Here is a 16,462-nt window from a genome sequence, read left to right as displayed (position 1 = left end):
AGGGAGCACAGGACAAATTGGATCCATGTACCGAACCCGCCCATTTTATTCACAAATCTGGTGAAGTCGTAAGTCGTAACAAACATGGTAAAAGTGTAAAACTCAGCAAAAGTCAATTAAACCAAGGAAACCAGCAGCAATACAAAGCAAAACCGAAGGGCACTCAAGTAATTTGGTTATTTACTATCGAAAAGTCTCCTCTTCGTCTTCGGCAAAACCTAGTCTAATAAAAAAGAAACCTCAGTTCACTCAGTCCGAGTCTCATTTTTCATTAAAACCAAAATTGTGGCCAATTAAATGGCAGCAGCTGCATCAGCGTTGGAGAATGAGAAAGATTCGAAGAAACTACGATACGCTTTTGGAAATGTTCTCTCTCTTTTCATTCTCTTATTAATTGGAGTTCTCGCTTTCTCGATCCGTCTTTTCTCGGTACCAAATGTTTCGATATTTCGCGATTTAATTTCATTTAATAGATCGGAATTTAATAATTTAATTATTTGATTTCATTGACAGGTGATTAAATATGAGAGTGTTATTCATGAGTTTGATCCTTATTTCAATTACAGAGTTACTCAGGTATGATGACAATATCTATTTAATTTTGAATAATGTATCGGTTTTGTTGTGTGTCTAATTTGTTTTGTCTTATAATTTTGGTGTTCGAAAGAATTAATGTTTTTTAGAATCTAAGTTACGTGCCAAGTACACTGTGTCGAAGGTCGTAAAGATCTTGTTTCCATTAGTTTTGTGATAGTTTATGTGTAGTTGCTACATTGCATTGTGAAGCCAGTGAACTTGATTTTACATTAGAGAGAAATAGGATAGTGAAATTTGGTTTATATTTCGTAGTTCAGACTTGTCAGAAACGAGACTGTAGCTTTTCTCGACTATTTGCAAACTCAAAGTAGAATCAAATATTTTGAAATTAGTTCTTCTTAGGTTGATTGGGTTGTGGACACTAATGACATATCTGGATACAAATATATAGTTGCTGTTTTAGTAGTTGACAGTTACAGAAATTTTAGCCCTTGTTAATGATTGAAGAAGGTCTAGTAATTTACAGTGAAAAATGAAGTTTGGTAGTTTACAGTTCTTCGTCATATTTCACATGGTTGATCTTGAAGACAAAAAACATATTATCAGGAACTCAGTACTTCTTTATGTCAATTCTAGTACTAGCCATGAGCCTGTGATACCTGTTATAGTCACTGACTGGTTATGCTTGTGATATCAGTTCCTTACAAAGAATGGAATTTACGACTTCTGGAATTGGTTCGATGATCGTACATGGTAAGAGTTATTACACTTGAATGAAGAACATGTTTACCTAATCTTTTTCTCCCCTTGTTTTTATTCCATAATTTTTTGCCCTACTCTGTCTTTAGGTATCCCCTCGGTCGTGTGATTGGTGGAACTGTTTATCCAGGATTGACACTGACAGCAGGTTCACTATGGTGGTAAGTTTCTGAGATCAAGTTGTGGTATTGTTTTTATATTGGTTCCCATGGTTGTAGATACTCTTAAGAGGTACTTCTCAATGGTTCATCATTGCAGCTAATTTTTTTATTTTTTCAATTCTCACTGCAGGTTTTTGAATTCTTTGAACATTCCTCTATCTGTAGAAACTGTTTGTGTATTTACTGCTCCTATTTTCTCTGCTATTGCTGCTTGGGCAACATACCTTTTAACAAAGGTTACTTTCTTCTTTACATTGCCTCTATTTATGGCACACAACAGTTATTCCTATATATTCTGTCACAAACGGAAAGGAGAAGACATGACAAGTTTGTTGATTTTTCTCCAGGAAGTCAAAGGTACTGGTGCGGGATTGACAGCAGCAGTTCTTTTAGCTATGGTAATTTGTTGTCCAAAATAAGCTTCTTGACCAAATTTGTATGTATCTGGTGAAGGGAACTGTTACCAAATTTGATTCAAAGCAATTGTATGTGCATAATTTTTGTTTTATATGAAAATAAGCTGCTGTTACTGTATTAAAAAGCTAGGGCTTGATTCTAAAATATCTTGATATCTATGCAGTTTTCTTTAACTCTCCATGCAAAACCCTCCAAACCATGGTTTTGTTATGACTAACTGTATCTGTTATGGTTTCTTTGTTAGGTGCCATCCTACATATCTCGGTCTGTGGCTGGAAGCTATGACAATGAAGCTGTCGCAATATTTGCTTTGATTTTCACTTTCTATCTTTATATAAAGGTAAGACTTGATTACTAGACTGAACGCCGTAGTTTCGTTTTTGTGCAATGGGGATTGGATGTCTCTTTAACATGTATTCTGTTTTCCTTCATTTTTTTCGTAAGTTGTTGTCTCTTTTAACATGTCTCTTGTTTTTCTTTATTTCATATGTTGTCTCTTTTGTATGCTTAGTATTGGATATCTCTTTAGCAATGTAATTTGATTGAGAGCTATTTGCAGACGCTAAATACTGGATCCCTATTCTACGCCACTTTGAATGCTTTGGCGTACTTTTATATGGTAAGCTTGTTTTCATGATTTTTCCATTGTTCTTTCTTCATGGTGTCATAGATTTGTGATGGTGGTGTCACTTTTATTTTTCAGGTGTGCTCTTGGGGAGGTTACACATTCATTATTAACCTTATACCGATGCATGTGCTTCTGTGCATTGTAACTGGTCGCTACTCCTCCCGGTTGTACATTGCTTATGCTCCTCTTGTAAGTGGTATATAATGGCATATAAAAGCTTGAAACGTATCGAACGAATAAAGAACACATTTTCTTTTGAAGAAACTCTCAAAGTTAATGGTATTGGGTCTAAATGGCTTTGCAATTGGTTTGTGATAGAACTGAAAAGGCTTCTTGAGGGCAGATATTGCTAACTTAGAGGAAGTTTGTTGAGAGAATGAGGGTACTCGATATAGCAAAAAACAAAGACTAGGAAGGCTACACATGCCTAGAGCATGCTTTCCATTCTTGCATAATGTGAAATTGATACAAAATTGGGTCGGGGGGTGTTGAGGACTTGTGGGGGTTAAGTAAATGTGAAAGGGGAGAGGTTCATTGCTTATAGCCTCACAAGGAGGTTTTCATGGAAAAGCATCGAAACTATTGTATTTTTGGTGCTTTTTAGTTTTTGAGATCTTTCAGATGGCATTAATAATAAAACAAAATGTTGGCTTATCAGAAAATGAAACCTGCTATTGGTAGAAACATGTGAATGTGAATGTCCCACGCCACAAGGTGGAGTTACACACTAAAAGGCGTGTAAAATTGACAGAAACTGCCAAAACACGGGATTTCACTAGGATTGCAATAGATAATACCTTGCATAATTAAGCTTTGGAATTGTAAATTATATTTTTATTAAATGCATATACACACTTTTTGCAGGTTGTCCTTGGGACGCTATTAGCTGCGTTAGTGCCTGTTGTTGGCTTCAATGCAGTGATGACATCAGAACATTTTGCTTCATTTTTGGTGAGTTATGTTTTTAACGTATGGCTCTGATTAGTGCCATCCATTGTTTTTTCACCTTTTTGCATGAGGAAATTTTCTCTTGTACTTAGCGGTAACATATACTGAACTTGCAATACACTGAATAATGTCACATTCTTGTAATAAATATTACTCCGAGTACTGTGTTCACAACAACATTATCCCTTGATGCATTTGTCTTTGAGTATTTCTTAGTACAAACCTTGCTGTATATGATCCTTTACTGACATCTTCAGTGTTACAACCTTTTTCCCAAATGTCCATAAAACAGTTTACAATGAAAATTAGATTTTCCATCGTAGTTTGAGGATCCTAGTGGCGATAAAATGCAACACCATATTTTCACACTCTAAAGTGTTAAGTGTAGTGAACTAGTGATCCAACTCATAATTGTTTAATAGTCTGAAGTGTTAGTGTCTGAGAAGTGTTTACCCGTCAGATGCATGATAATGCATCCCTTGTTATGTCATTATGAAATACACAGATTGCAATTTGCAAGTGAGAGAATAGAAATTTTTATACCATGAGTTGGATGGTAAAGGGAAAAAAATAGAGGCATTAAGGAGAGTAATTAAGAAAAGGCAGCACAAAGCAAAGACATTTCCATCTATTTTAGGCCCATGACTTGTGTTTCCTATATATTGCTGGAAGGAATAGGTTGGTGATTTGTTGACCACTGATTTGTTTCTGCTGTAACTTATTGATGCATTTGATTTGTACATTCTCTTGAACTATTGATTAATAACACGTTTTCTTCTAACAAATTTTCTACCCAGGTTTTTATTATAATTCATGTGGTGGCTCTTGTGTACTATATCAAAGGAATTCTCTCTCAAAAAATGTTCAAGGTGGCTGTTACACTTGTTGTGTCTGTTGGCATGTAAGCTTTACTGACCTTATATTCATCTAATAAGCATGTAGAGAGTTCAATTACTACTGCTAACATTTTCTCAAGTTCTCAACAAGTTATTTGTGTTTGGACATTGCCAGTTTTAGTCCCGTCTTGTGTTTTTTTTTGAGATAGTGGAGTTGGACTTGTTTGTAATTCATCTGATGGCTTTTAAATATACATGTAACAATTCATATTAATATGAAGTGTTGTTTCTTCTCTCAGGGTAGTCTGCTTGGCTATGGTAGCAGTTCTCGTAGCCCTAGTAGCTTCAAGTCCAACAAAGGGATGGAGCGGACGCAGTTTGAGCCTTCTTGATCCGTAAGAACCATTTTTCAGAACCCAAACTATTATTTCATTTTTTATTTCCTTATAATTTGATTATGAATGTAATCTACTCAGGTTGATGGATGTTCTTCTATTAAATTTACTAAACCTCACCCATTGTCATTGTTTTTTTGGGGATTGGTTTTTTATCAACTTTTGAGGTTGTAACTTGGAAAAAGTTGTAGGCAGAATCAAAAGCTGCAACCTCGTCATAAGTGATTTATTGTTAAGCTTATAGCACTAAACAATATCAAATTTATGTTAACTTTAAGATGGTATGCTGGTATGTTTGTTGCCTTTTTGGAAATAGGATACCCGTCTCATGCTTAGCCATGAAAAGAAAATTCATGGTATGTGGTTCGTTAATCATATAGTAGGTAATTCTATGATTAAGCTTATAGCACTAAAAGACATCAATTATATGCCAACTTTGAGATGTTATGCTTGTATGGGTGTTGGAAATAGGATAGCCTTCTTATGTGTAACCATTAAAAGGAAAATAATGATTCAAGATTTGTTGATCATGTGACTTGTTTGTACTTCTGGTTATTAAGTATTTTGACTTTCTTTCTTAAAAACAGAACTTATGCAAGCAAGTACATACCAATTATTGCAAGTGTCAGTGAACATCAACCACCTACATGGCCTTCTTACTTCATGGACATCAATGTGTTGGCATTCTTGGTTCCAGCTGGCATTATTGTAAATATTTATCTTTTACTCTATCTGTATCTTAGTGCTCAAGTTTGGTGAATTATATGATGTTCATTTATTTCTGACATCTTATTTTGATTATAATCTGTGTCTTGTTTGTTGCAGTCATGCTTTCTACCCCTGTCAGATGCCAGCTCTTTTGTAGTTCTTTATATAGTGACGTCAGTATATTTTTCAGGAGTTATGGTAAATAAAACAAGAATAGCATCATAAAAATTTGTGTTTACAGCCCCCCTCCAGTTTTATTTTTCTATTAATTGGTTGGGATTAATTTTCAGGTACGTCTTATGCTTGTACTGGCTCCAGCGGCATGCATAATGTCTGGAATTGCTCTCTCTGAAGCCTTTGATGTGTTCACAAGGTCTATCAAATGTCAACTGCCTGAATTACTAAGCGATTCCCAACCTGGTGTAAGCATGCTTTGCTAGCTTAGTTTGTCCAAGTTACAACTATTCAGTGTATTGAAATCCAGTATTAGTAATCAAGATTAACTCCCCAACTCTGGTGTTAACTTTCAAGGCAGGGGATATGGCTTCGGGAAATACTGTGGTCCATAATGATACAGTGAAGGTTGATAAGCATTCAAATGCTGAAAAAAATGATGAAACAGTAAAAGAAAGGCCCTCAAAGAAGAACAGGAAGAAGGAAAAGGAACCTGTGGAAAAGGTTTCTATCAAGTCGCGCATTGAGAAGAGGCTCCTGGTTTTACCTTTGGAGACATCTATCATAGCCATCGTCTTACTTATTCTGTTGGGTGCCTTTTATGTGGTATGCAAATTTTTTCTTTGTAGATTTGTTAGACTTGAAGTATTCAATAGCTTGTGCATGAAGTTAGGTGACAGCTGTAGTGCTATACGAATTTACTGTGTTCCGTATTGCTAAGCGACACATGATTGCGCACTTAGTGTAATATTTTAATGGTTTATACTATGTCCTTCTTTTATACTATGGCCTTCTTTCTATGATATCTTTTTTCCACAACAAAGATATATTTCTAGTAAAAATTAATACGTAGCTGTTCAATAGGCGTAATCAATAGCTTCAAATAGCTATTCATCAAATATTTCCATTTTTGAAAATTAATCCTTATGTTAAAGGAAAATGATAGGCCATTCTTTTATTTTTAATTTTTTTAATCTGTGAATTTTCATATATTTCTACGCATATGAATTCCAATTTTCTTTTGATGTAGGTTCATTGTGTCTGGGCAGCGTCTGAAGCTTACTCAGCTCCTTCAATTGTTTTAACATCGCACTCGCATGACGGTCTTCATGTTTTCGATGATTTTCGAGAAGCTTATGCATGGTTAAGCCACAATACAGATGTTGATGACAAGGTAAATATTTCTCTAATGTTATTGTCACATTGGTACATCCGTACATCTTATGCATGCATAAGTTTGTAACTTCCATTTGTGTGTATCAAAACGTCAATAACTTGTGAATGTTTGGTTCTGAATCTAGGAATCAATCCTTACTTCCTTGAATGCATGTGTGCTTATGGGTATTCCCATCTTAATAAACACACATGGCCCACTTTCTGTTTTTACTGTTCAGCATTCCCTGGCAGTAAAAACAAACAAGCTGGTGGGCTACTACTTGATTTCGTACTTCTAGATGAATCCTTGAACCCCAGTTCAAGTTTCAGACTAGGTCTCTTTCCCACTTTCAAGTTTCAGACTAGGACTCTATATCCCTTAGGAGTTCTCTTTCCCGCAACATCACCACATATCTATTTGCCAAAATAGGTTGTTGTGTTGGACACTCTGTATCTGTTCCGGACATCGACCACGCGTACATGTGTCAATGTTACTTAGTTACCAGTAACACTCAATTCTTTCTGTTTTGATGCTTGAGATTTTTACAGGGTCGGTCCGAAACTTTATTCACCAAACAGGGAAAAATAGTTGTGGTCATTATGCTGGTCTTCCTTGTTTAGCACCAAAGGCAGTGTACTAAATCACTTTTTTATGGTGTAGTATCTAGAAGTTAGGAGTGCCACGTCTCATGCAATGTTACGAGCTGATATAGCATGTTTTACGAAAGAATGATCATGGCTACTTTTATGTGATGCTTACACTAGAATTCTTGCAGGTTGCATCTTGGTGGGATTATGGTTACCAGACAACCGCAATGGCTAATCGAACTGTCATTGTTGATAACAATACCTGGAATAATACACATATTGCAACTGTTGGTACTGCCATGTCTTCGCCAGAGAAAGCAGCGTGGGAGATTTTCAATTCCTTGGATGTAAAATATGTTCTTGTTGTATTTGGAGGTTGGTATCTTTAATTTTTGATAGGTGGTATCTTAATTCTGATTATAAAGCTATTTATCGTTCTGAAGACTACATCTGATGTTCAGGCCTTGTTGGATACCCCAGTGATGATATAAATAAGTTCCTGTGGATGGTGCGCATTGGAGGGGGTGTATTTCCTCACATCAAAGAACCTGATTATCTTGTAAGTTGAGAATTCAAGGAATGGGAGTTCTATGGTATCTTCATTTTTTTAGGCTTTCAGGTTTTATCATTTGAGTGTATTTTACTGGTCCTGAAAAGGTAATTTCTGTTATCACTTTGGTACCTTACTTCTCAATGCTTTTTGTGTGTACTTTACATGTGAATCTGTGTCTGCACTACTATTGTATGCCATGGATGCAGATACTATAGAAACTAAAAAGTATTTTTTGTACGTAGTTCTGTCAAAATGGAGTTTCAAGCATGGACATACATCTATACCTTATAATGCTTATGTGGTTTTCAAAAGCATGAGGGTGCTCATTGAATACCTTAAAAAACACAATTGGACACGGGATTATGCACTTAGCTTTTTCTTGTTAGTATGCCTTAACAGCTGTACTCGTTTGTGGCTGAGTACTTCTATATTTTAACGCTATACATGCAGAGATACTAATCAGTATATCAATGGGTTTCATTCTTTATATTTTGTCCCCAAAAAGGAATTATATACCTAGCAGGCTAGCATGTAAATGGTCCATAGCATGAGTGTGGTTCATATAAGCATGAAGATAGATTTCTTATCCAGAAGTTCGTAGGACCTCACAAACACCATTGCACATAGGATTATAGGAGTATGTGACATCTCTAGCTAAGCTTCAAGCCGTGTTTGCAACTTATTCTTTAGGTTATATGAAATAACTCTATTCTACTTTCTTTTGTATTTTGTTGAAGAGGGATGGTCAGTACCGAATTGATTCGCAGGCTACTCCAACCATGCTTAATAGTCTCATGTACAAGCTCTCATACTATAGGTTTGCTCCCGTCTGGACTTTGTTTTGTGTCATTGATTGCTTGGATTTGCATCATATGATTTCACGCGTGTTTTGTCCTTTTAGGTTTGTGGAGACGGATGGTAAAGGGTTTGACAGAGTAAGGAGGACAGAGATTGGGAAGAAATATTTCAAACTTACCCATTTTGAGGAGGTTAGATCATTGCTCGACCTTGTTTAAATAAACACTATGAGTTTGACTAGAAGATTTATGTTCTGGTAGATTAGTTCGCATATATGAGCCATTGCTAAAATGACAGAGGTACCTCATGGATAAATAAGTAGTTGCTTGTGCCTATGCAATTAAATAAAAGAAGCCTGTACCCACACTTTGATGCAACAACAGTACTTGTAAAATTATTTCATAATCTGCATTGTATGCCTTGCGAAAACTATTTCACATACTCAAGGACCCATTCTGCTCCGCTTCGCTTCAATTCAGTGACATATTTTCTTATAATACTAAGGTTGTGCTTGTGATGTGAACTATGATTGGCGGAAGCTTCAATCAATTAACAATTCACTCAATAAGAATAATCTTTCATAAAATCACTCAATAAATCATAATCTTTCATAAATCAAAGAACTTATTAAAAAAAAAAACTAAAACCCCAAAAACTAATGGAGGCACACTATTCTATTTATACTTGAAGCCTAAACCTCCTCAAACTTAACCTAAGCCAAATGGGCTGGACTTGGACTTGGGTCAACATGGCCTGAAACATAAAAACAATGAAACTATTAAAATACTCTCTCACTCTATGTGCCTATTACATCAGTTTGATTTCTGGTTTCGTATGTGTTCTTTGAGAAAAACGTGGAAGAAAAGTAATTGTGATTTAAATCCTAATTTTAATCCCAACCAAATAGAAGTTGAGAGGTGCGGAGGTTATCCGTTGTATTGTTTTGTGGACAATTTAGCGGGTTTTGACACTGCTGAAGGAAGCTTCAGTGGGATTTTTGTAATTTATGTCAGAGTTATGCATTCGACCTTACAGTTTTGGAAAACGTTTTTTTTGTTTGAAATCAAACACCCCTTAAATGGTTTTATTTTCCAAATAGAGAGTTTCCTTCACTGTTATCTCATTCAAAGGATCTCTGCAAGAACTTTCCATCAATGTTAATTGTGAAAATGTGCATCCGAGAGGTCTGTCTTCATTCTTCACAAATGAAAAAGTACAGGGTTTGTTATGATTTCTTTTTGAAAAGTTACGTTACACACATCTTCAATCAAGGAGCAAACTGCTTGTTAATTGTGTTACAACTTACAACTTTTCAGAGTTTGGTAATTCTCAAAATTTCGAAATCTTATTTTAGTCGATAATTGTTCCAGAAAAAAAATTACATTTATGTAACTACAATTCGAGTAAGATACTTTTTGTTTCATTTATGTAACTACTGATGTAAATGAGGAATGTACTTTCATTCCACCTCTAGATTCTAAGCTATGTAATATTGTAGAGGAGGATAAGAGTGGCATGATATATGTAAGACTTTGATCAGTTATGAATGCGACTCTCTACTTTATTTAAATAAAAAATAAGATACTTTTTGTTTGTTTATGAAGTAATATTGCTGTTCTTTATTCAAATTACAGATTCAATTTCATTATCTCCACTGCAAATAAGTATCTGCAGTATTGCATATGATTATCACACATTCAAACTATCAAGATCTCCCATACCCCACAGTTACTACTTTGCTTTTTTGTTCAACATTTATGTTTCTTTGATTGACTCAGGTATTCACAACACACCATTGGATGGTGCGATTATACAAACTAAAATCTCCTAAGAATAGGATCCGCGGAAAGGCAAAGAAATCAAAATCGGTATTCCTTATACTTGCTCCTAAATTTTGTGCATTTCTTATATATGTCAAGATGGACAAGGTTGTACTTATGATCTTTATTTTGGCAGAATCAAAAAACAAGTTCAACTGCCAGATTGAAAAGTGCCGACAAGATAAAGAAGAATCCCTGGCATTGAAAGACACTTGACTAGAGGCTAGAGATTATGTGTATTTGCATGATTCTCTACAAGTCCTGCATGAGCCGATAGTCGTAAAAGTCTGGTTTTTATCTGTGCAAGTACTTACAGGAAATTTTGTAGTCTCTTCCTCTTATCCTTAACTTTTTATTTTTCTCCCCAATACAGAGTTTGTTGTATAATTGAAGGAAGAGTACCACCATGGACCAATTTAATTTATTAAAAAAGTGTAGGAGTTCTGATGGAGATCAATATACAGTTTTGGTTGTCACAAGATTGTTGGAGGAAACTTTATTTTTTTTATTTTTTTATTTTTTTTCTAGTAAACACTACCTACACCATTTGAGTATCAATTTTTATTTGAGCACCAAATTTCAGACGATCTTTGATTTGTCCCAGGCTTGGTCGTCCAAGTTTGTATGTCAATTGTCTTTGTAGCCGGCTAGTTGGAGTGCTAAATTGATTTTGGTTTCATCCCTCAACCATAGTATAATAGATTAATAGGTGTGAACCAGAACTACAAGGTGCTTTAATAGGGTGTACTCCGTTCAAGGATTCACGTTCCAGAACCTGCCAGAGATATTTTCTCCAATAAATATTTAAGACGTGTATAGAAGCCGTATAGCAAAGGATTTCTGGAGCAGCAAACATAATTTTGGCGAAATTTCACCAATTGTTGCAATACCGAAATTATTTGGAACTTTTGCCCCCATGAAATTCCAGAATATATATTGGCATTTGAATTACAAAGTTATTTAGTGGCGCGTAAAAAAAAGGAACTGAAAACGAGAATTAAAAAAATGAGATCAAACCAAAACCTTGGTCAAGCAGTAGACTTAGTTTACACCCGTGGATCAGCTAGAACCGAAACTTACACTCAACTCATTCTCGAATGCATTCGTAACAGCGATGTCTTTCAAGCCAAAAGATTGCAAAACCACATGGAAATTCATTCCTACACACCCAACGACTCATTTCTTCAAAACCGTCTCTTACAGCTCTATGGAAAATCAGGAAAAGTTTCCGAAGCTGAAAATCTGTTTGATAAAATGACTCAAAGAGATGTGTTTTCATGGAATGCAATGCTTTCAGCTTACTCGAAAATGGGTCTTGTGGGAAATTTGAAAACAGTTTTCAGTTCTATGCCTGTTAAGGATTCTGTTTCTTATAATACGGTTATAGCGGGCTTTGTAGGAAATGGTTGTTTTGATAGTGGTTTTGAGTTGTTTATTAGAATGCAAAGGGAACGGCTGCAGGCAACGGAGTATAGTTTTGTGACTGTTTTGAATGCTTGTTCGCATGTGTTGGATTTAAGGCGTGGGAAACAAGTTCATGGAAGGATTGTTAGTAGTAAAGTCGAGGGCAATGTTTTTGTTTGGAATGCTTTGATTGATATGTATGTCAAGTGTGGAGAAGTTGACCAGGCTAGATGGTTGTTTGATAGAGTTGTTAGTAGGAATTTGGTATCTTGGAATTCTATGATTTCGGGTTATTTGAGAAATGGGCGGCCGAAGGAATGTTTGGAGTTGTTTAATGAGATGAAGTCACTGGGTATTCAGCCGGATTTGGTTACTGTGTCTAGTATTCTTGGGGCTAGTTTTCAGAGTGGGTTATTGGAAGAAGCGACGAGGATGTTTAGAGGGATGAAAGAGAGGGACAAGGTATGTTGGACTGCGATGATAGTTGGTTATATGCAAAACAAAAGGGAAGTGGATGCTTTGATGATTTTCAGTGAGATGTTGAGTGAAGATGTTAGGCCAGACAATTATACTATTTCAAGTGTTGTTAGCGCGTGTGCTCGATTAGCCTCTTTGGATCATGGCAAGGTAGTTCATTGTAGGGCAGTTCTGACTGGATTTGAGGGTGATTTGCTCGTGTCAAGTGCCCTCATTGATATGTACTCCAAATGTGGAGAAGTTGTAGATGCTTGGATTGTCTTTGGGATGATGCCAGTTCGGAATGTTGTTTCTTGGAATGCCATGATCACGGGCTATGCACAAAATGGGAGGAACCAAGAGGCTTTAGCACTATATGATAAGATGCTGCAGGAAAACTTGAAGCCAGATAATGTTACCTTTGTAGGAATTCTTTCTGCTTGTGGCCATACTGGCCTAATTGAACTTGGGTGGAAATATTTCCATTCTATAAGTGAGAGTGGACTAATGCCCACTCTGGATCACTATGCGTGTATGATCAACCTCCTCGGCCGATCGGGCTACATGAATGAAGCAATAAAGTTAATTAGAAGCATGCAGGATAAACCCAATCACTTAGTTTGGTCCACCCTTTTATCAGTTTCTAAAGTAAATCATGATATTGAAAGTGCCGAGATGGCGGCAAGGCATCTTTTTGAATTAGACCCACTGGATGCAGAACCTTACATCATGCTGTCTAACATGTATGCTGGTTGTGGAAGATGGAAGGATGTTGCTTCCATGAGATCTCTCATACAGGATAAGAAGATACAGAAGTTTGCCGCTTATAGCTGGATCAATATCGATAATGAGGTCCACAAGTTTGTATCAGGAGATCGTACTCATCCTCAAACCCATGATATTTACAAAGAACTAAGTAGACTGTTAAACAAAATGAGGGATGCTGGCTTCGTTTCTGACACAAACGTGGCTCTTCATGATGTTGGAGAGGAGGAGAAGGTTGAGTCTGTTTGTTATCACAGCGAGAAACTTGCTCTTGCATTTGCGTTGATCAGCAGGCCTCATAGTGTAACAGCAATTAGGATTTTGAAGAACATCCGTGTTTGTGGGGACTGTCACTTGTTCATGAAATTTGTGTCTAAGAGTATAGGACGGCGTATCATTTTGAGAGATTCAAACTTATTCCATCATTTTGAAGGTGGCCAATGCTCTTGCAATGACTACTGGTAAAAGATGGGTCTGCGTGTTTTGGGAGCATGAAAGGGTGAGCATCCTACTCTGGCTCATGAGAAGAGAGTCCCTCACTCAAGAAGCTTAAAAGTAAGGAACAACATTGTCAGGTTAATAGATGGATGAGAAGGTATCCATGGTATGTTGTTCACAAAGAAATTGGATTTTTTTGGATGAAGCCGTGCAAGCCCTGCAGAAGTCAAGCAATTTTGTACATGTGCAAAGTGATCAACAATGTCAAGGACCTTTATTTTGAGTGATGTAGCTCTGGTTTAGCTCCAACCATGTTTCTGGGGATCGCAGCAGGAAGAAAGAGACTATCATAGACAGATTTATCGCTATTTTGATCAAATTGAACCGAGACGTATAATCCTGTTGGAGAAACATAACATATACAATTCGGTAAGAACCAAGGGAAATATAGAAGAGAAAATATCATGAAGGCACAATGTGAGGAGCACAAATGAGGCAAGTTGGAAGTGCTTATATAACAGGTAGAAGAAAGGGGTGTAAATGTTTTTTTTTTTTTTTTGATAAAAACTTCATAGATATATTTATATTAAAACCTGCATAATAGCATCCGGAGAATACATATAAAAGTTCGTTGGTCCATATGATCTAGCCCAGTCAACTCATTGACCAAGAATTACCAGTTCAGTAGTGGTTCTAAAACAAAAACGAAAAAAGAACTTAAAGAGGCATGAATGCTTTCTATCATAGCATTCCAGGTCCAATTTGAATTTTTTCGGGCTCCATCGAATCCTAGTAACTTCTTTTACTGTGCCTTCAAAAGTAGCTTCCACCACCGCTACGCACTCGCCAAGTTCATCGCAAACTCACCGCTAACAAATGTGCTTCAGTTTTTGATAAAGCTCTACTCTGATGCGTAGCTGCAGCAATACACCCTCCATTCCAGTCTCTAATAATCACAGCAGACACACTTGTTTTCTTAGCACACATAAACAAACCAGTGTAGTTTACTTTAACCTTACCGAAAGGAGGAGCAACCCAATTCTCCTCTATGCAAGGTAACCCAACCTCAAGAGATATATCAGAATCGTCACTCTCTCCAGTCGTCCACTCTTGCCAAGCATAGAAAGCTTTCTCTAAGACAGAGATAAAGTTAGGTTTCATAAAGCTAAACCTACACTCATTTCGATGCCACCATATATTGTACATAAGAGAGAAAGCATATAGAGATAAATTTTCATAACTCACTGCCTCTACTCGAAAGTAATTAAACCAATTTTGTGTTTCAAAAGCATCACAATCCACCCTTAAACCCAGCCAAGAGGAGAACCAGAGCCTGGAAGTCCAAGGACAAGTAAAGAAGAGATGTTGGAAGTCCTCGACATGATTATTACAGAAAAAACACAGCCAGCTTATCCACGGGAACATGATGTTGCTCAAGAGTAGCCCCAGATAATAGATTATTTGCAATTTTCCATAGAAAAAAAGTTTCACTCTTGCGTGAATTTTCAGCTTCCAAATAATCATAAAAATCATGTGATTGTTGAGCGTAAGAACACCGCCAATATTACTTTCCAAATAGGCTTTTAATAAAATTGAAAGCAGATTTCACGAGAAAATCTCCCATTAACCTGGGTTCCACATCAACTTATCTCAAGAAGATGGCCTAGCACCGATACTCACAATAGAGTTTAGAACTAGACTAGGAACCAAAGCACGGAGTCCCACACAATCCCAAGAACCATCGATTAATGAACTCATTAACAAGAAGATTAAGATCCACCAAAGGTGGCGGAGAATTTCACCATGTCAATCGAGAGCATGGTTTATCCATTACCTTAATCCATTGATCACCCAGAATTTCACGAAGCACCATCCCCAATACTCCGGATAGCCCCCAACTCTACAAATCGTTTAACTTTTTGTAAACCTCTGCGGATAGGAGACACCCTGGAGGAAGGGTTAGCATGATTATGAAGAGTCGATCTTTCTCATACTTGGCAAGCATAAGATCACTCCATAAAGATTTCTCGAGAGACGACCTTCCACAAGAGTTTACATAGCAGAGCTAGATTAAAGAGATGAGAATCTCTAAACCCTAACCCCTCGACTTTAGGCATACATAACTTATCCCATGTGCATAAATGAATAGCATTACTATCAAAGATTATTCCACCGAAATTACAACAAGCTCTATCCATTTTAGAGGTGATATCAAGAGGTAGATAAAAGGCGGACATAGAGTAAATAGGTTTTGCACGGCAAATGACTGAACTAGGATAGTCTTGCACACTTTGGAAAGCAGTTTTCCTTGTCAATTTGAGACACCCCTCGTACCTTATCCAAAAGAAAACTGTCTTGGATTTTTGATGTCGAAAAAATAATGGGAGAACCCAAGTATTTATCTCTCACAGACATAGGTCTCACCCGAGGGTATGCATAATAGCTTCTTGGGTGTCTCGAGAAGTACCTCCACTAAAAAGAATAGCAGACTTATCCAAGTTCACCATCTGACCAGTGCCATTACAATAAAGGTCCATAATCTTCTTGATTTTGTGAACTTCAAAAGGGGAAGTTTTTCCAAAAACAATTAGATCGTCAGCATAAAGCATATGTGAAACACTAGGTGCCCCTCCTCGAGATCTTAATGCCGAGATATCTTGTGCAGCTTGGGCCCTGAAGAAGAAGTCTTGACAAGGCCTCGGTGAGAATGATGAAGAGATAGGGGGACAAGGGATCCCCTTGTCTAAGTCCCCTCAAAGGTGTGATAGTCCTAAGGGGAGACCCATTCAATAAGACATTATACTTCACTGTAGATATGCAGAATTCCACTAGAGTTATCCACTTGCTCGAGAAACCCAAACCCAGCTTTAACCATGATAGCAAGAAGAGCTCCCCAATCAACTCGATCATAAGCTTTCGACA

General features: G+C 36.8%; 1 protein-coding gene and 1 pseudogene across 2 annotated transcripts; both read left to right on the top strand.

The window, feature by feature from the left end:
• The first annotated feature begins 186 nt into the window (after window positions 1-186).
• Window positions 187-10,956, top strand: STT3A (staurosporin and temperature sensitive 3-like A). The gene is made up of 23 exons (XM_086603235.1): window positions 187-429; window positions 514-576; window positions 1,235-1,290; window positions 1,386-1,457; window positions 1,588-1,693; window positions 1,805-1,855; window positions 2,119-2,214; window positions 2,434-2,493; window positions 2,578-2,691; window positions 3,367-3,453; window positions 4,248-4,351; window positions 4,586-4,681; window positions 5,269-5,389; window positions 5,507-5,587; window positions 5,680-5,811; window positions 5,921-6,169; window positions 6,594-6,737; window positions 7,495-7,681; window positions 7,768-7,865; window positions 8,597-8,676; window positions 8,761-8,848; window positions 10,436-10,525; window positions 10,614-10,956. The coding sequence occupies exons 1-23, from the start codon at window positions 298-300 to the stop codon at window positions 10,680-10,682; spliced, it is 2,376 nt and encodes a 791-aa protein (XP_086459361.1). The 5' UTR covers window positions 187-297; the 3' UTR covers window positions 10,683-10,956.
• Window positions 10,957-11,338: 382 nt separating this feature from the next.
• On the top strand, window positions 11,339-14,179 carry LOC147511572 (pentatricopeptide repeat-containing protein At5g04780, mitochondrial pseudogene; annotated as a pseudogene). The gene has a single exon (XR_015219441.1). The product of XR_015219441.1 is annotated as a pentatricopeptide repeat-containing protein At5g04780, mitochondrial pseudogene (transcript).
• The last annotated feature ends 2,283 nt before the right edge of the window (window positions 14,180-16,462 follow it).

The sequence above is a fragment of the Coptis chinensis genome, chromosome 3, assembly GCF_015680905.1.
Source record: "Coptis chinensis isolate HL-2020 chromosome 3, ASM1568090v1, whole genome shotgun sequence".
Classification (NCBI taxonomy): Eukaryota; Viridiplantae; Streptophyta; class Magnoliopsida; order Ranunculales; family Ranunculaceae; genus Coptis; species Coptis chinensis.
The sequence above is the reverse complement of the archived record's forward strand: the minus strand, read 5'-3'. Positions and strand labels throughout refer to the sequence as shown.

What these genes read in the sequence shown, in the direction of transcription:
- STT3A (XM_086603235.1), top strand. Translation starts at nt 298, where the DNA reads ATGGCAGCAGCTGCATCAGCGTTGGAGAATGAGAAAGATTCGAAGAAA. An exon ending in CAGCAGTTCTTTTAGCTATG is followed by an intron (nt 1,856 to 2,118) that starts GTAATTTGTTGT and finishes TTTCTTTGTTAG; the next exon opens with GTGCCATCCTACATATCTCG. An exon ending in AGGCAAAGAAATCAAAATCG is followed by an intron (nt 10,526 to 10,613) that starts GTATTCCTTATA and finishes TTATTTTGGCAG; the next exon opens with AATCAAAAAACAAGTTCAAC.